At 40.3% G+C, this 20,316-nt stretch overlaps 1 protein-coding gene across 4 annotated transcripts in view; it reads left to right on the top strand.

Annotated features, from left to right (window-relative positions):
* The window catches only part of tcf12 (transcription factor 12), an 82,621-nt gene that overhangs the window by 35,247 nt on the left and 27,058 nt on the right, over window positions 1–20,316 (top strand). For all 4 annotated transcript variants that reach the window (XM_085762161.1, XM_085762152.1, XM_085762145.1 and 1 more), the window contains exons 6-8: window positions 8,999–9,060; window positions 11,305–11,443; window positions 12,471–12,523. In XM_085762161.1, the coding sequence (XP_085618287.1) occupies window positions 8,999–9,060; window positions 11,305–11,443; window positions 12,471–12,523 (254 nt within the window). The remainder of the gene's footprint in view (window positions 1–8,998; window positions 9,061–11,304; window positions 11,444–12,470; window positions 12,524–20,316) is intronic.

Raw genomic sequence — 20,316 nt, 5'->3', positions numbered from 1 at the left:
TGATTAGTAACCCTTCCAGTGTAAAGGAGCAGTGGAGGTACCCCCTAAAGCCAAATGTGTTATTTTGTTTCTCATTGCTCTCATTCCTCCCTGGTTTGATTTCTCTTAATCCCGGTCCCTCGCCTTTAATTGATCTATTCATTCCACCTAATGGCTAATTACACATCAGGCAGCATGAGCAGATGCATTTATCATCATAGTACGTAATAATCAGTGACATTTCAACAAAGAAAAAAATAAATATGCAAATAAGAACTCATTAACATTTGCTCTTGCTGTTTTGAATAATGTCACTGCTGACAAGGCTGCACGCAGAAATTGATGTTGAGCTCAGGGCAACGGAGGCACGTCTCCATAGTGTTTACTGGCTCATCATGTTTCTCTATCCTACTGTTGTTTGTAATCCTGGGCTGGAGAGGGGCTGCACTCCCCCCCCGGCCCCCACCCCGAGCCACGGAGGGAGCTGATTTTGGTACGCTATACCTCCCTTACCTGTGTCTAACCTCAAACCAAGAGCTTTTATTTTCTGTCAGACAGAACCAGGTGGAGGCATCAGAGGTTTTTTTTTTCCTTTTTTCAACAGGATGTATGTACACGAACTCTAGAGAGAGGAAAACAAAAGGAAGGTACAGGATAAAATGAGTAGTAATAGCTGCCACAGAGCTCGTCTAATTTCACTTCAAAGCTGTCCGCAGACACCAAAACCTGTGGTTGAGCATCACGTTGGTAGTTTATTATTTAAAAAAATCTGGATCAAAGTCCTTTTTCGTGGAATTGAAAAGAAAAACAACAAAGCCATGTAACCGTATTTAAATTTCTCAGTAGAGATTGTTAAAAAAAACAAAACAATAATCATTAAAGTTCGTCTGACAATAAGAATTGGTCCATTAACTTGATAGGCATAATTTGTGGTTGCATGCCATTGAAGTCATCACATGGGAACATGAGTGAGGACACGCGGACACCAACAGCAAACGTGCGCTCAGAGGAAAATAACAACAACATAAAAAACAAGTGAGCTGGCGTGTGATAAGTTCATTTGGTTTCTACATTAACAACATTTCCTCATCCTGTATTATGTGTTTGTTTTCATGGTCTTGGCTTTCCTTGGAGCAAGAAAAATGGACTCGTTTTCTGGATGGAAAAACAGACGCTCTTGGAATGCGTCGGAGGGGCAGCGAAGCACGCTCACTAATTGGCTGTTTTTGTGGCAAGGGTTTTGAATTGATCCCTGGAGATGCTTAGGTCACTAGCTCTCACATTATTAAAATTAAGGGGCTCAATGCAATGCCATGCTCTGCTATACCCCGGCCCTGTGATCAATAAGGAGGTGCACTATGAGAATGACTTGCCCGCTCACCTTTTCTCTCACCTATAATGTTGTTGTTCACTTCACAAGCTCAGCAGATACTGTACAGTAGGTATCTGAGGCTGAACGTCAATCAATATTGAAAATAATGCACATATAAGTATGTATCAGATTAGCCTGCTCATTCATTTAAGTTAAAGCACTTTGAGTTTGTTTAAGTATCAATTATTAATTGTTAATTATTAATTTTATAATCAAGAAGTAAACTAAAGGAAATCCTCATGACAGATGAAGCTCACCCTCTCTTTCACATTGTAACAAAGAGTTAGCCAAACACTTTGCTTTGCAAGTGGCAGCTCAGTGTTGTTAAAGGACAATTCCAGGCAAATTCAACCTGGGGCTCTAGTTTCCTAATATTTTAGGTCTAAAACTGAATGAATCTGAAGATTTTCTTTTTGATGTCTCCTGTTGTGCAGTAGTTTTGTCTGTCCCCGCATTGCCACAGCAGTGTATAATGGGAGTGGACAGATGGGAGCGTAATACAAAGTCTCGTGCGAGAGTCAAGTTGACGACTCAGTATGTTTACAGGTACAGTAGAATAAACAATAGCCACATTTACTCTTATCGCTACGAAAACGTTGTGCCTCCGAGTAGCTCAAACATACTGAGCCGTTAACGTGACTCTTGCGCAAGACTTTGTATCACAGCTCCGTTCGTTCACAAACATGTCCTTTCTTGAAGTAAACAAACCCCTTGAAGCCATCTGACATTGTCTGTGAAAATTGCGGGAAAAGAAAACCTTCAGATTTATTCTTTTAGACCTAAAATATTAGGAAACTATAGTCCCAGGTTGAATTTGCCTGGAATTGTCCTTTAAATAATTAAGCAATTGAGGCAAAATTATTTTTATTTATAGAATCACAACTGACAATACTGTCAATAAGCACTGTGCCCACATGGAAATATCCCTACCAGAAACTAAGGTTTGTCAGTTAAAGGTAGTAGGAGATCCTGGAAAAACGGGTCATACCAGGCTACGTTTTGACAATACACAATTCAGAAGTCCAAACCCCTTTCTTCAGACTTCTCCCCGAAGCAACGCCTGCAGAGCACAGGAACTTTCTGTCATAACGTTGCTGCAGCTGTCTCTCTGAATTTTGCAAGATAGCATGAGCTCTGGCTTCGTCTTCTCCGTATCGCAAATTGTTGAATACGCTGAGCATGCGGGCGTATAGTGCACGAAGAGGAGTTCGGATTGGATGGTGTTTTTACAGGCTTGTTTGTTCCACAGGTGACTGACATTTTTCATTTCTGTGAAAAAGCATTTAATTAATTGGTTGCGATTGGGGTGTGAAGGGGATTTCAAGGAAAAGATCTCCTCCCGTACCTTTAAGTTATAAGACGCATCACAAAGACGTTGCTGACAGTTGATTTTATTGGCCAAAAGGGAAATGGAAAAGAAGTGTAGTGGATCTTGATGGAAAGGTGTGTAGGTGCGAGTGAATATTGGTATTTCGAGGATGATCACTAAACAAACTCTCAGTTGATAATGTGTTTGTGACCCCACTGGTATTTTATACTGCGGTTGTTGCAGAAGAAAACTGTGTATAATGCAGTTTGAGATCAAACTCACATCTGTAAGGGTTGCTGGTTTTAAACTTGTGCAACAGTAGAGAACATCTGGATTAGGGAAAGAGAAACAAGCCTTATTTCAATTACATCTGTCAAATTCTCTTTGAGCAAAACCCGTAACCGCCATCACTGGGAGTGTAGCTGAGTGTGCAAATGGCAGATTTAGAGAGCTGGGGGCATTGCCAGAAGAGGAAGATATCAGAGTAATGCTTGTAAAAAATTTTAGGACTGTATGGTGGAATATGTTGAATCAAGCCACCACTAATTATATTGCGGTGGTTCTGAGAGCTCAACGCACTTCAACTTAATAAGACCAAACAGGCGAATATACAAATGTGCTGCGAATTCGGAGAACAGCGTCATCAGTTTGACAACACATGTGCTGCAAATTCATACAACACAACAAAAGTGTTCAGCAGACACTAAAAAGTGATGAACGTGGCTGTGACTCGACTTTTGAAGTTAAAAGCAACAAAGAACAAGTGCAGCTTTCATCTGTCTTTCCTTACCCCCTTTTTTTTTTTTTTTTTTTACATTTATTTTTATTTTACCATAAATCTAAAACAAGACTGAGAGAGGCAGAGTCACGGTGCCCTCCACCCTCACATTGTGTCCATTGGAAACATTTCTATTGTGTTTCATGGGCTGAATTTGCAGCATGTTTGTGTATTTTGTTGTATTTTGTTTTCTGAAGTTGCAGTATGTTGAGCTCTCAGGGCCAAGCGTACAGAAGCTACGTGACAACAGCCTGTTAATATGGAGGAAAATAAAACAGCCATAGACTGAAATCATGAGGCAAATAGACTCTTGGGTTTGGCAAAGCTACAGTTGAACTGCAGTTGTGCTATATTTAGCAGAAACTGGGCAGAAATGAGACCAACTCCAGGAGGCAAATTATTAAGATTATTCTGCTTCACTGTGCCAAAGACTTAACAGTTGCACGATCATTTATGAGATGATCTCAGGCACCTTAAACTTAACTGTTGAGGCAACACCAGAGCGGCTTCACTCACAACCACAGTTTGTGAAAGGCCTAAAAGCAACACTTGATGAAAAGCCTTTCAAATCTATTGAATGACTCTCCAGCTCTTACAGTTAAATATTTGAGTGTGCTGAGCTCATAGAGATACAGACAAGAAGACCTAAAGCTATGACTACTGTCAAAAATCCATTAGCAGTGTATTGGGTAAAGGAATTTAAAAGTTTGAAGTAAGTTATTAGGTTTTTTCCCCACTATGATTCATAATTTGTAAACTTTTAATTGGCCGATTGCAGATGGTAAATGCTTTTCCATGTTTGTTTCATGCCTGCAGGCTTTTAGGTTTTGACTAATAAAGACCTGAAGAGCGGTTTCAGCACAGGTAATAAAAACAAAAACATAAGAATAAAATATTGTTGAAGACAACTTGCTTTTATAGTATATTATATTATATTTGCAACTTTTTCCTTCTGTCTGTTTCGAACATTTCCAACTGAGTATAGATTTTTCTCTGCAGCAAAATGCTCCACGATCATAGTTGCACCTTCACGCCTCAGAGTGATATGCTAATGAGCAGCTTCACAGAATATTTTAATCAGAATTGATGGAATTTTTTTTTTTTGCTCATGAGAATGATTTTCCATTGCTTTGGGGATATACTGTGTGATGGCACTTTGCATATTTAAATTTATATTATTGATGGTGATTGCAGTAATTAAGCCGCTTTACTCATGTTGCTTTTTACATTTTGTGTCTCTTGCATCTGTGATGTTTTAAGATAATTAATTTTGCCTGCTATTAATCACTGCACTTTAGACTCATTTATAGGCCTGTGACGCACACATAAAAAAAAGCAACAACTTCAAACACACACATGTCCTAGTCCTATGTAGCTCTGCTCACAACTAATGGGCGTACACACAAAAATAGTAATAACAATATTAGTGTTGCTCTTGTTGTGAGGCTGTGATCATCATCACACAGGCCTGTTCAGAGGAAGGAAAACAAAGCATTGCTAATAACAGGCCTGTACCTCATGTTAAATTGATGAATTGGTGAATTGGGCTTCTGTTGGTTCCTCCTTTCCTCTCACTAACAACGGTTTCAGATTTGTATGCTGGTGTTTCAAACTTAAAAATGACCAACTTGTTTTGTTTTTTGTTTTTTTTATCGTGAAATAGATTATTGCAGTGACCTACTTTCCTCAAAAATGAGTTGCTGTATTTGTGCGTCAGACAGGATATTGTGTCACTGCCTGATAAGGGTACATTTTATTCAGCTAATTTAGGCGCCTGGCTGTAGAAGTGGCCAACCCAGCAGTATGCTCCACTTGATATATCACTTTGTTCTACTTTGCTTCAACATCAGAGATATGAATTCTCCTCAAAATTTGAATAGCGATTCAGCCACACGGTTGCAAACTGTAAATGTTGCAGTCTCAAATAACCAGAAGTTGCAGAGTTGCTCTTTGTTGTCGTAGTGAAGTGTAAAAGACGACACAAAGGGATTCAAACTTGCTTCTCTGTTGCACATGTGACAAAAGGGATTGGCTTCAAAAATGATCGTCCTTGATGATTGTTTCAATACAATATCTATTTTCTCTATTAGTTGAAATTATGTCCTTGTGATGTTGTGTACTTTATCACTGTTTTGAACCTGATTAGTAAATTAAATACTCTACTAATAAAGCAACCGATTGTCTGTGAGGAACACTGTGCATGAAATTGATGCAATGAGGATGTGGAGTCTTTTATTGTGAAAACTGACTGGACTTCTGTCATGTTCAAAGAAGCAAAAAACTTCAGTGATACAATGGTGTTGCTCGTCATAACCCGAAAATGCTGCCTCTTACAGCTCTAATTTGAAAATGTCAGATATTCTTGCCCCTTGAACCAACTCTGTCTGACGATGACTATGCTGTGAGATTTCTAGGTTTTAGCACAAAAACACAGTTAACCAGTGTTTAAAAGAAAAACATTTTTAACATTTCATCTCTTATGTGTTTATACAGAGATTTCCACATTATAAAAGACAAAGAGAAAGACGCTCAAAGCCTCGGCAAAAAGATGCAAGTTGAACAACACACTGTTGAAAACTGCCCAATGGAGGAAAATAGAGACGACTCGACTGTCATATCTGTTATATTCTCTTAAATGGAGAATAAAAGAACATCAAGTTGGTAGCTTTGCTTTTCATTTCTTCATTTAAGAAATTAAAAACCGCTAAGCCAGTTGTCACTGCTTTAGATATGAGGGGAAATCATGTTATATTGATGAGCTGGTTTACAGCTCCATGGATATATCATAATGTACTCTATGCCCAGTATGAAGCTAAAGAAACCACACAGTGGTGTCCTGGTCGGTTCATCATCACCAATAAAAGAGCAGCATCTCGTTGCTTACACATGCAGTAAATGTTTACACGTGATAGTTTGCACTGTGTATTCCTGTGTATTCGAGGCCTGGGCCGCACTGTTGATTGAGCGTTGGACGCAGAACAACTTTGTACACTTTGTTTTGCCAGGATCCACAGTTTCTGGAGGAGCTGCTGTGTGAGGCTTCTTCTTCTTCTCTGTGTCATAGTGCGGGGCTGAGACATTTTCACAAACACATCTGTCCGCCCTGCTGGGCCCTGAAACTCTAACAGTGAGCATCAATTATTCACATCAGACACAGTGTGTGTGACAAAACACATGCTGCCAATGAATATTTAACTCCTGCACTTGACCAGACCTTTCCTCGGAAGACCTTTCAGGACTAAAAAAATGAATTTCATTGAACCACCTTTAGATATTAGACAGGAAATAAAGAAATTATTTAAAAAAATAAAAAAAAAACCCCGTCAAAAGAGGTTTCATCATCCTGCCATGATAGTGAACGTTGGTGGTAGTCGACAACTTAATCCTATTTACTTCTGCAAGAGCGATGGCTCAGAACTGTATCGCATTATTGTTACCAGAGAAGCAGCTTTGCCAGTTTAAACCATCTTGCCTGATTTCCTCAGATTCCTTTGGTCTCTCGAGACACCGTAGTCTGCACAGATGCAGAACAACTGTCTCCTGCAGGACTGCTCAGATAAGCACAAGTGGATTCTCTTAGATGTGCCTCTGTTCACCTGCGCTTCGCTGCATGGGAAAGCAACGTTGAGATCAGTCATTGTGTAACAAAAGATCCACTATGCAAGTTTTTAACTCGACAAAAAAAAAAATTACCTCTTCCCCAGGGTAAACAGAATTTAGTTCCACACTTGTGTCTGTGCTTGTAATGTTTGGGAAGTCTGACAAAAAATAATGTACGACGCTGTTATAGTTATTCATCATTCTCCCCCAGGAGCCTCTCATTTGTTTGTTTGTTTGTTTTTTCAGGGGAGTAAAACTGCTGAGTTTGGATATTGTGATGTGTATGATTCATGCGCGTTGTGTGCTATAAGTTTTATTTTTCTCCTGATGGCTGCTCGGGAGCTTTGCTTTGAGGTGTGCACACTGGATGTGACACTGATAAAAAGGACTCTGACAGTTTTCACTACTGGTAATCTATTCACAGAAAATATACTGTGCACTTGGAAAACTCTGACTTTTATAGAATAACTATTTGGGCTTTTTTAAAAACAAATTTTCAAGAATCAGACTGTTATAACATCAAGATCTATGGACTATTTTTAACACGTTACGTACGTTCAAACAGGACCTGAGGGAGTCTCAATTCTATGAAATGCACCAATGGACATCTGAGTTAATTTGGGTTGATTGTTTTAAAAGTCGGGTATAGACAGTAAACTGCAACACAGTGAAATGTATGATCTGTCTCTTCTTCCTTCCTTCTTTCTCTCTTCGTTTCCCACCAGCATCAGATTATATCGAAGTAGAAGGGAGATAAAAGTAAAAGGAAACAAACAGGTGCACTCAGTAAAAAGAACAGCACCTTTAGGATTTGTCAGTGGTACTTTATTACTGCAGTAAAGAAAGAAAAACAGAAAACAACAGCACTGCCCTTGTTCCAGAGTAGAAATCTATATTCCCCAGCAGCCTGTGAAACCCAGGGTGTGTTTAAGTCCAACTAACACATTTCTGTACGTGTATGTCCCTGTATGTTGGTGCGGTGTAAAAAACAAACAAGAGATTGCCTTCCTAAATTTTCTAATCAGTCTTGCAACTGGGACTGTTCATCTCTGAGCCATCACCTCTTTGTCAAAGAGTTATTGTGCACAGAGAGGAGGACATGGTGTTCGTGAAGAAATTACAATGTGAGAAATCACACTTTGCTGCTGTGTCTCGATATGTTTGACAGAAATGAATGGATAGCTGTGCTTATCTCTTAAATGAGTAGCCTGATTTATTAATTGACGAAAAGGTTTAGGTTTTTCACACCACATTTTTTTATTAGAGGTTAGATTCTCTCCCCCTCCTGGGCCAGGTCTGGTCTTGATGCCAGACAAAAGGGGAGTCAGTGTGTCTCCTCCCTGTTGCTCATGTTTCTGTCATTCAAACAACTTAGCATTTGGATTGTTACGGCCCAATCTAAGCTCTTACGTATGTCTTGTTATTGGACATTATGTCAGTATATTAAAGCACGTAAGTTGTGCATTAAAAGAAACTATTAATCAAATCAGATCTTAAGTCTCACCACCTTCAATCGATCACTGCTTTTAAAGCTTTCAGTTTTTCTTCATCTGCCACTGTGAAGACTTGATGTAGCTCAGATACAGCTCATTCTCACTTTCTCTCTCTCTCTCCCTCCCACATTAACACACACACACTTTGATAACAGACGTGTCTGTCACGGTCAGACCAGCCATCGGGAACAACTGAAAGAAAACCTGTCGATAGACTGTCAAAACAGTCCATAATGATCTTATTGGGCCTGTCAGTCACTTTACTGGTGTGCAGCCAGAGTGCTGATCTAACCACGCTAGAATAGATCAGGCCGCAAATTATGTTTAAGATTGTTTGTCATCATTTTGCAGTGGTTTGGTTCAGGTGGAGAAGCTGAACAACAGAGCTGTGGTACTGTGTAGTAATCCACTGTAATGTAATAATCCATGTGTATGTTTCATTAAAACTGCCCTTTGTGTTTTTACAGGTAAATCAGAGCGAGCGACGTTTGTTGGCTACGGGAGGGACCCTGGAACATCTGGCTGCCAGGTGAGTCTCTGAACAGCTGTAAAGTTCATGTTGCTCCCACAGTTTCTGTCAAAGTGGAGCTATAGACAGTTTTAATATTATGTATTACATGTGGATATTCTCTGGTGAAAGAGTGGCACTGCCATAAAGATTATTATAAATCGACCAAGAGAAGAGTATCAGTCCATAGCCTGCTTTTCAGCCCTGTGTATCATTTCAGTGGGTGCTTTATTAACTGGTTAAGCCTAATAATCAAATAAGAAAATTGATCTCATGATCTATTTGCCATATGGCAGGTAGCCATGAGCCCACTTCTGTGAGTTGTGACCAACAAAATGCTTGAGGCGTGGGACAGAGGCGGCCTCGCTGTGGTTTTGACTCAGATTTTCTTATTCAGTCAGTTGTGACTGTCAGTGCTCGGATGCACTTCACATGAGCTGCAAATGACTTTGTTCTGGTTTCAGGTCCGAATCTCTGGATCTTTTTGCGTCAGAAAGTTTCCTATCAATCTCTGCATGTAACATGGAAATTTGTACAATCTTGAACTGTTAAAGGTTTCAAAATAGTTTTCATTCTGCAAGAATTAGATTTTCTATTTCTTGCTCGTTTGACCTACATCTTCAGAAAGAGGTGCAGCAGCCTTCAACAACTCATTATTGGGTAATAAAACTAACGCAGAGGTGTTCACAGTCCAGGTCAGAGACAGTCAGCCATCCAAACTTGCTTGAATCCGTAACAGTTCCTGCCTGAATCGCTTATATAAAGGAGACCAGAGCCAGTGTTGCTGCGGGGCTTCAGTATCATTGAACAAAGGCAGCGGCGGCAGAAGTGGGTTTGTTGTTGTGCCAGTTGTTTTTCACATTGCACTTGTGTCATGATGTCTCTGACGGTTTTTGATGACCCACATTTTTCATCATTCACATGTGCTTTTATCGAGCATTTTATATTTATTGTGAGATGAGGCCACTGACGTTCACTAAGCTTACTGTCGTGTTCATGAAACCAGTTTGAGACAACTTTTGTTTTGTGATGAAGTGGAGTATCGATCTGGAGCTCATCTGCTCATCAAGGTTGAAAGTATTTTGCATTGAGAAAAAAGCTTTTCAGCTCACTACAGTCATGCACACGGTGGTTATCTGAGTCGTGTTTCTGTCATCTCCAACCAGTTCCTCCTCTCCTGACGTCTCTCATCAACAACGCCCTTCTGGCACCAACAGCTACAACACTGTCAAAGTCACCGGGGTCACGTTTTTTCCCCGTTCTGATATTTGATGTGAACTGTTTAAGGGAAGAACATCTGCTGTAAAAAGGTCTCAGTGGTTACTGTGTCAATCCTCTGCCTGTAAAGGAGATTTTAAGAGGCCACGTGAGGCGCGTTTTTGAGCCAACGACTACACATCCCTCACATGATCCCTGCTCTGTGGGTCTGCAGCCGATTACTCTAATTAGACCAAGCTCTTAATTGGCCTCTTAACCCAGTTTGTTGGGGTTGTAGAGGTCAAGTAGACATGAGTGATAGGAGGACGTGGTGAGATTTCAGAGGCTCACAGTCTGTCCCGTGATGCAGAATAAATTATTACACCATAATATGTTATGTTACTGTAATATTTTTTTTGTTTTAGTTTATAGTATATAAGTTGAAATAATTTTATGTTTGTATAAGGTTGTTATTTGCTGTTCAAAGTGAATGCATATCATTAGGGCTGCAACAAACGGTTATTTTCATTATCGATGAATCTGTCGATTATTTAAATGATTAATTGATTAATTGTTTGGTCAATAAAATGTTAAAAAAAGTTGAAAAATGTCAGTAAGTGTTTCCCAAACCACAAGATGACGTCCTCAAATGTCTTGTTTTGTCCACAAACCAAAGAGATACTCAGTTTAGTGTCATAAAGGAACAAAGAAACCAGAAATATTCACATTTAAGAAGCTGAAATCAGAGAATTTGGACTTTTTTCCCCCTAAAAACTACAGTCTAAACTACTCAAACCGATTATTTGATTATCAAAATAGTTGACGATTAATTTAATAATCGATTATTGTTCGATTAATCAGTTAATTGTTGCAGCTCTACATATCATATCATCAATTAGTGTTATTAAGGACAAAACTGTTACATAATACATAAATATATAACGAAGGGGGAAAAAAACATAGTTGGACTCATTAGCTGACTGATTAGATTGTTATTTTTACTACTCTGAAGCAAATGTTTGTTTTTCCTGTGAGTTTAAACCGCTGCTCGTTTGTTTTCTGTCTCAGTCTTCTGCGAGGACGGACGTTGGCTTGACGAGTCCTAGTTCAGTGACCACATCGGGGAAGTCGGCTGCTGCTGCTCCGTTCTACTCCTTCACTGCAGCCAATCCCAGACGACGCCCCCTCCAAGACCCTCCAGCCGCCGGTCAGTTACCTCTCAGAGCAAGACGTTTCTAAAAATGATTGTTTAGTTTTCTTTTTGTCTCTTTCTGTAGTTTCCCTAAAAGAATAAGTGCAAAGTCAAAAGTTCTTAGATAAATAAATCTTGTAGTGAACCGTGCTCCTTGATGATTTAAATCATTGTTTCAGAATAGATCTAAAAGAAAAGTCCAGCATCTGACATTACAACAGCCCATTTAGTGATGATTTGATTTCATGATTTATTGGGTCTTTCTCAGTGTTTCCCTCTGTCAGACTAGAGGAAGCTTCTTTTTTTTTTTACTTATTCCATTTTTACACATAATTAAAACTTCACACAGAGCCAATTAAAAAAAAAAAAGGAAAAAAGCTAGAAAGATGAGCTGCTCCTGTGGGAAGAAACCTCCAGAGATCCACTTTAAAAAAAAAAAATACAAGGATGTCACTCTGGATGGGCTTTAGATGACAGGAGGACTGACAAATTTGCAGAAAAAAGAAAAGGTAACTGCAGCTGTAATTATGACAGAGGTGGGAAGAAAAAATTATCCATATGTGCTCTCTGCTGGGGATTAAAACCACTGACCAGAGCAGAATTCACCCCACCTGCCCTAAAGACATTAATCCTGTCCGAATGGGGCTTAAGATTTAAAAGAATAGGAACTATTATTAGAAATATTACCAAAAAAAAAAGACAACAGTAATCTTCCTGCTCGTTTATGTATCATCCTCTTAACATTGTCAGTGACAAAGTGCTCTTGAAGTTGAAAAACACATATAAGTAAAGCTGAATTAGGCTGAAATGAAACATGGTTGTAAAAGCCGACATTTCAGGTTGTTAGTGTGACAGCTCACACAAGTGTATTCCCCGAGCCGTGCTCTGAATGAGTTTTGTTGGTGCAGCCAGCCAGGCAGGCAGGCAGGCAGGCAGGCAGCCGTGTTGTGGAAACAGAGAGTTATGACTTGTTTACAGCACATTCACAGTTGCTTCCTTTTTCTGCCTGTGAATGAATGGATGTGCTTTCATCTCTCCACAGATCCTCTACAAACAAAAAAGGTTCGCAAGGTCCCTCCTGGCCTGCCTTCATCTGTGAGTGGAAGATCATCTACCTCTCATATAAATAGATTTCACAGTGAGCTTACTTAAGCAGACACACACACACACACGCACACACACACACACACACACACACACACACACACACACACACACACACACACACACACACACACACACACACACACACAAATTACTCACACTCCCTCCCTCTCACACAAAGAACGCTCTTGACATCACTGCTGCACTTCCTGGATGGGAATTCATTTGTTTTTTGTGACACCGGTGATGCCTGTTAATTTAGAAAGCAAAGTCCTGACCTTTCATGTTTGTTGTTTTTAATAGCAGAATGGAAAATTCTCTGTAGGCTAACATCTTAGTGTACATTTTTGTGGTTGCGTGTGCTCGCGTGTGCGTGTGCGTGCCCACATGCATGAATGTGTGTGTGCCTGGCCTGCATATACACATGTGTACCTTGAGGTGATTGATTTTCGGCGCTGCCCTGTCACAGTCTAGCCTCCTCACAGCCTCTCCTGGGAGAAAGAGAGGCTGTCAGAGCGGATCCCCAGCTCTGCTCTTTTGATGTTTAATTAGTCATTACGTAGCCGAACAGGAGGACAGACAGAGATTAATAGCACAGAATATCTGAAATTTCTATTGGTAATGATCCCGGTGGAGCAGAAACCATTAGGATGCAGAGAAGTGTGGAGCTCAGCTTGCATTCGCTTAGACAGGGGGTGTTGAAGTTCATTAATATGCATAAATCAGTAAGTCAGATGTTCATTGTTAAAACCCCGGTGGATTGGCAAAGGTTTTATTAAGCCTTGCCTTAAATTCCTAGAACTGGTACAAGACGATGATTTCTTTTTCTTCTTTTTAATAACATGCAACTGGTTTACCAAAATCCCTCCCTTTTCTTCCCTTAAACAATGAAAAGGTTTTCTTTTTTCTTTTTCTTTTTTTTCTGGGTGAGGGAGCCTGAGACTGGATTTGCCTTTCAGAGCTTTGATAATCGTCACCTCTACTGCTGTTTCTCTGAAATCAAATATGGAACAGGCCGGGGAACATAAAAGGCTGGCATGTGTTTTGTTTCTGGATTTGTGTTTGAAAAGAAGTTTGTCAGAGCATGAGGGAGAGAAGCAGTGTCTGGCAGCAGCAGGAACGTGCGCTTGCCTTCCTCTTAAGTAAGTGATATATTTGAGGTCTTGTCAGACGGAGGGAGGGAGGCGAAGAATGGTTGCCTCGCGGGTTACATCTCTTTGTTGTGTAAATGGACGCTGGGCTTTTATTTGTCAGTACTTAACACATGGGCGCAGGTGCGGTTCTGTGACTCATAAGAGTACAATCAAGCAGTACAATGCTAGATGGGGAAAAACAGTGACAGAGCATGGGATAAAATGCAGCTTCTTCTTGTCACTCAGTGCTGCTCAGAAGATAAAGCCTGGAGCTTGGAGGAATTATCCCAGTTAGTCTTTGATCCCATTTGAAAGAATAAAGATGGCAGGGTTGAATAAAAGGGCTATAGGTCTCTTATAACCCGCTGACAGAAAAAGGAAAACATAAAGCCAGTTTTTTTGATAGGTGGTATATGTGGAAACAGTTTGAGTGGGTGGTTGTCTGGCAGCTTTTAGGAGGTGTTGTTAGGATAGTAGTGCTTTCCGTCTAATGGGAGATGCGTCGGCACGACTATTGAATGATGTCAAAAGTTACCTGCGGCCCTTTAAAAAAAAAAAAAAAAAGTGTATACTAGTGATCATCAGAGTGTGCGGAGCGTGATTCGCTGTAGGATGGTTATCGGGCCAAGACCAATGTTTGTGCTGCTGGCAGCGACGGTGGAAGTCGTGAGGTTGGTGTGTGGAGATGTGTCGAGGGGGGGCAGTGTGTGGGGGTGGGGGAGGAGGGGGGGCGCACCTGGAGCCGGAGCTACTTTTTTCGCCAGAGGCAGCTGTGTGAAGAGCCAGCAGTGTACCTGTAAAGCATGAATGCAGCTGCAGATGCCACTGAAAGCTTTTGCTTGTGTAAGCAAGCGCGAGAGCCTCACCAGAGACCTGAATAGCTGCTTGATTTGAAAAAAAAAAAAAAAAAAAAAAATCAACACAGTGCTTCCTATCATTATGTCTACTGCTGGGAATTTTCTTATTTATTTATTTCATTCTCAAATCCCCTTTTTCCTCCAGTCTCGACCCCTCAGTCTAAAAATAAATGTAAGACTTTTTAAATCAGATGGGCAATGTAAGTTGCAAGTCCAAGCATGATGTGTGTGTATACGACATGATGGAGCTGAATCAAAATATTTACGGGGAGCACATCCTCCGTGCATTTAGGTTTTGACACTGCAGTGCAACCAGGATGTGAAGGCTATCTAGACAGGCCAGATGGTGATTGCAAACATTTAAATGTTTATAGGGCTTTTTCATCTTATATACAGACACACTCCTCCTCCTCCTCCTCCTCCTGCAGCCACACACACACACACACACACACACACACACACACACACACACACACACACACACACACACACACATACCTTCCTCTGTGGTCCTGCTGGATGTGAGCTTTGCAGACATGGGATAATGCAGATGTGGTAGTAATTATGTGATGCATTGCATATATACCTAATTAATCTCTTATCTGCCATTATTTTAAGGATTATTTAACGCAGTTTTTGTGCCTGCTTGCTTGCCACATGCTGGAGCTGAACATTCAAAAAAAAAAAAAGAAAAGAAAAATCTCTGCTTGAATATAGCTGAAGCTCACCGCCACATGTGAAAGATAACATCTTTAAAGCACTCATACATGAAAGCTTTACCATTTATTTTTTTGCTACAGTAGACGCCGTGGCTATAATTGGATCCCCTGCATTATTTGACTGTATAAGCCGAGCACTGGGAGCAAAAGGACAGAGCGTGTTGTCATTGAACAGGCAGGCTGCTGTGCCGAGGACCGCTGATGGGCAGCTGTGTGGGCACCTGTCTGACAGGGGGACTGAAGATGGAGAGACAGAGAGAGAGAGTGAGTGTGTGTTTGGTAGCTCGTGGGGGGAAAGTTGCATCTTGTAGGATATTTATGGGAAGCTGCAAGGGCATGGTGTGTGTGTGTGTGTGTGTGTGTGTGTTTGTTTGTGTAAATAGTGTCCCCCTCCTCCCCTACAAACCCTTGTCAGAGGCGCAGCGGCTCGATGTGACACTTCCTCCCTGGCTTTGGTGACGGTGACTGCAGGAGGAAGAGAGGGAGAAAGTGGTGGGCTGAGATTCAGCTCTCTCCCCCCCTCGGGGACTTTTTGCAAGCGAGAACCCTGAGTGTGGATGACAAAAAAGATTGACATTTTGCTTTTGACAGATCACTCAGGCGCCCTTGTTTTCTGAGAGATTTTTTGTACCGTGTGTGTGAGAGCTGTAAGAAAGGAAGTCTGCTCGAGGCTCTGAATCTGAAGATGCAGAAATGTTCCTCGCAGTGCTGTCTGGTGCATGACATTCAAAAGATATATCTTCTCTCTCCATCTCTCTCTGTCTCCCTCTCTCTCTCTCTCTCTCCATCCATCTGTCTTCAGAAGCTCAAAAACAAGAGATCATAATATTGTACTACAACAGTAACTTAATGTTCGTGTTGCTGAGAGAGCAGCTCCTCTTTGTTTCTTCCTTTGAAGCACTGCAGGGTGGAACATAACACAACACAAAGAAAAAAAAAGGGCTTGGTGAAAAGACTGTGGATGACATGCATCAGTAAAGCCCTCTGTAAACAGCCAGGATCACCCCAGGCCTTTGTAGGTCTCAAGGCAAAATTAGATTGAAAGAGGAAGCCAGCTGAACGGTAGAAAGCTGCATGTTTCATATTGTTTTTCCTGATTATTCTGATGCAAATAAATACATTTAACATTGACACTGAGAATATAAATCAATGTACACGCATGTATTTTCCATTAAACTGTTCACAAGTTTTTGTGATTTTGTTAATGCGCTCCTGGACAGAGCGTTATTCCCCCGTCCACTGTTGTTATTATTTCTTTGTGCAGTCAATTCAAACACAAGCCTGATGAATGGGGGCAGGTCAGGAGAGGAAAACATTTGGTGAATAATAAAGGCCGATACTGTTTGTTTTGAGACTCTAATGTGTGTTCTGACCTGCATGTAATCAAATCTGCAGAATGACTGACTGTTCACGGTCTCAGTACTATCGACTACTACAGTTACTCACTCATTATATGTAGTTTAAAGTGCTTGGAAATAAGACTTAAAAATCACTGATTTATCTGATGAAATAGGAAGTGAGACATTTCATATGCCCGGTAATGTTACGTTAACATTAACAAGAGATCAGGAGATTACCGGGCGTGTTTGTGTCGTAGTGCCGTAAATAAGTCCGTGTTTCTCGTGAGACGAGATCTGGGACACCGGGTCGAAGGCACTGATCTTGCAAGAGCTTCCAACAAGCCATTTAACCATCACAATTACTCCAAACTGTTTAATTGAGATAAAAAATCTTGCATAGTTCCTCTTTGAAACAACACAGGTTTATTCAGTTTTTCAGTTAGTGTCATAATGAAAATCTGAAGTGCCACATATAAGAGTGTTCACCGTCATCTGAGTTACTCACTATAAAATGTATGAGTCAGGTGTGTGTTTGTCTTTGTGTGAGTGTGCAGGAAGGTCTGAGTCTGAGACAGTTCACATAAGGTCACAGATGGCTGTTATTCAGACCCAGTAGCCAATTTGCCTTTTTATTTACTGGTATGTTTTCCTCTGTAGTGTCCACTTTGAGAATGGATTTCTTTGTGTGTTATACAAAATGCATAGTGTGTATTCTGTTATGTTAGTCTAATCTAAAACAACAGGGTTGTTAAGTCTGGTCGTGTTTGTTATTTGCCGGTGATAAAAAAGAAAAGAAAAAAGAAAATTGCTCAGCCCTTTGAACTGACAGGGGAAACATCTTAGGCTTTGACCCGACCCCAGTTGGTGCGCTCCCCAGAGATGGCCTCATCAGATGGCTGATTAGATAGATAGACACCCTTGGTTTGACGGGGATGATGCTGAACAGTCGCAGCCACCTCTGGGTCCCTGGGCTTTGTGTTTATCTTTGTTTAGGTTGCTGAAATTTACCACCGACATTAGAGGCCGCAGATAATGGAACAGGCAAACAAGCCAGGGGCCTTAACCTCTTTCATCTGCGAGTAGAACAAGGAGTTAAAAGGACAAAGAGTATGAAAATAATGGACAGATTAAAGTCATTACTCACATTCTGGCCTGTTGTAAATTATTCATGTAGGGCTTGCGTGAGTGTACAGCATTAATGCAAACCTTGATTTCGGGATCGCTGGCAGCGCTCGAGAACACACAGCCTGTCAGCAATCACTAAGGTAGAGTGTTTGTTATTTAGAGACCACGAGAGCCAGGCTGCCTTGACCTGGAAAACACATCACTGAACCACATGAAGCCCATGTCCTCACTGAGCTTCTCAACTCCAAGACTCACAGGTTATATATATAGTATATATATATGTGTGTGTGTGTGTGTGAGTGACAGATAAATCATAGCAGTCCAGTGTATCGGTGGTAGTGGGTGACCGACCATCCTATTCTGCTAATAATGACTCACTTCAATTATAATATATAGCTTATGAGCTCAGTATGAATCATTACATTATCATTGTCACATAGCTCATGACACATATATAAACATACCTCACTCATGTGTTTAAGAATGAAACAGTGTATAACTTCAGAAGTAAATGGTGCATATACATTTTTAAACTATGCCTCGGTCGACACATTTATATTGTTAATGCACGGTGCTTGTGGTGGAGTAAGAGACCACACACAAGCATAACATGAGAGAGAGGAATTGTGCCGGAGTAACATTAGCAGCTTACACACAGGGGGATTATATAGTTTGAACTCTCACTGTAACTACGGCGGCATCTTACAGAGTGTGAAGCATCGTTGGCTCCACAGGTGTTTCCCATATTTCCATATTTCCATCAAACGCTGGCAAACGGTCTCATTAAGCTCTGCAGCTCCTCAGTTTCAGAAGCTTATAGTCTGCTGGTGATGACACGATCAATAATTAAAGATATAGTCAGAGGAATGTGGTTCCCATCATCTTATGAAACAACTTTTAATATTCCCTTGACGTGTTTACGCATGTATTTCTAGGTCTATGACGAAGACTATCGTGTTCGTCGAGTTAGTCTTCATTAAAACAAAAATCCAGAGACAACAGGAAACAGAAATCTTTCATCTTCAATCTGTTTGTCAGGAAAACTAATATTTTTGGGTTTCAGGGTTTTTAGTTTTTCCAGCAAATGGTTTAAGACAGATGTCCAACAAATGTGGTTTGTCAGTTTTTTTTTGGTTTTATTCCTCTTCGCCTGGAGAATGGATGTAGTTAGTAGCCGTGCTACATACATTAACAGCTGTTGGACATTTAAAGCAACTTTTTAATGGCCATTGTTTGAAGACTGCTGTTCCCAATTATTAATCCGTATAGCCTTCTTGCAGTATTGCATGATTGGAAACATAAATACATGCAAGACTTACACCAAAGGAAAATTATATGAGCAGAAATAGTAAAAATTTGCAGCATAATGAATTACTACCACACTGCCTGTACTAAAATTAATAATTTATATGACTTTGTTATATGCAGCATGGAAATTTTTGGACCAGCACTTCTCCGTTGTGTTTGTTTGATGTTATTTGGAAAAAATCACATCACATACAGCATAGCACATAACTGCTGAATGGTTACAATACAACCTGTTTAAAATCAACAATTATGTCATTTTAAACCTATTATTGAGATAATCATGTCATTTCAAACAACATCATTTACATCCTAAAATTATGGACCCGGCCTGCCTGATGAGAGCAGAGGAATTTGAACCGAGAGCAAAGAAAGAGTTGTGATGCTGTGTTTGATGATCTCTGAATCTCAAGTGAGTCGCAAATTAATTTAAATTTCAGATTTATTAAAGTTCGTGATGTCTCTCCACTTACTGTCTCTGCGTGGATCCAGACAGGCTCAGCAGTCTGTGGTTGTGTCTTCTTATGAGAGAGTGTCTGTCAAATAAAACCTAGCTGTAAAAATCAAAACAAAACTTTATAAAACACTGACTGATGACACCAAATGACATGTTACAAATCCTCAACACTTACATAGTATTTACATTTAGAAACCAGTATGGCCTCTTGTCTTTTGAACACTGTTTGTAGAATCATGTGTTTCATTTAAACTGGATTTCATAGCAGTGACATAACACAGAGTCTAATGAACCTAAATAAAAACAAGTACAACGTTTGAAAAGATCAAGAAAAAAAGTTTTTAATATTTTCTCTAGCACGTCATAATTTTAGTCATTAAATATTTTTGTATCCAGTCGTCGGCGTTCAGGAGATGTTATGTCATAAATTTATAAAAGATGGACTATTTGAACATGATTAAAAAAAAAAATTTTTTATGGCACAGCAGGTTGAAAGCACATCTTGTAATGGGTGTATCAAGTTTAAATTGGCCAATCAAATCAATCCATTCTCTGCCACATATCTGGATCCAGGTTGCATTGCTTTTTAGATAATAATATTATAAATTATTATTATTATATGCTGCAGGGAAATGCTAAATTGTTTTCTAAGGCCACTTATTGTCCATCATACCTTTATACACAGGCAGCGTGGCCATGAACCAGGTATTTAATTACCTTGTACGTGGCGTTAAGATGGTTCGTCTTGAATTAAATTGAGCGAACCCTGGCTGTAATGTTTTGAAACCGGCCCTTCGATGCAACAGTTTGGACTTTGAGACAGCGAGGGTCTGAATCCCCCGGTGCAC

Source organism: Trachurus japonicus, chromosome 3 (genome assembly GCF_045865225.1).
Source record: "Trachurus japonicus isolate A0001 chromosome 3, Traja_1.0".
Lineage (NCBI taxonomy): Eukaryota > Metazoa > Chordata > Actinopteri > Carangiformes > Carangidae > Trachurus > Trachurus japonicus.
The sequence above is the reverse complement of the archived record's forward strand: the minus strand, read 5'-3'. Positions and strand labels throughout refer to the sequence as shown.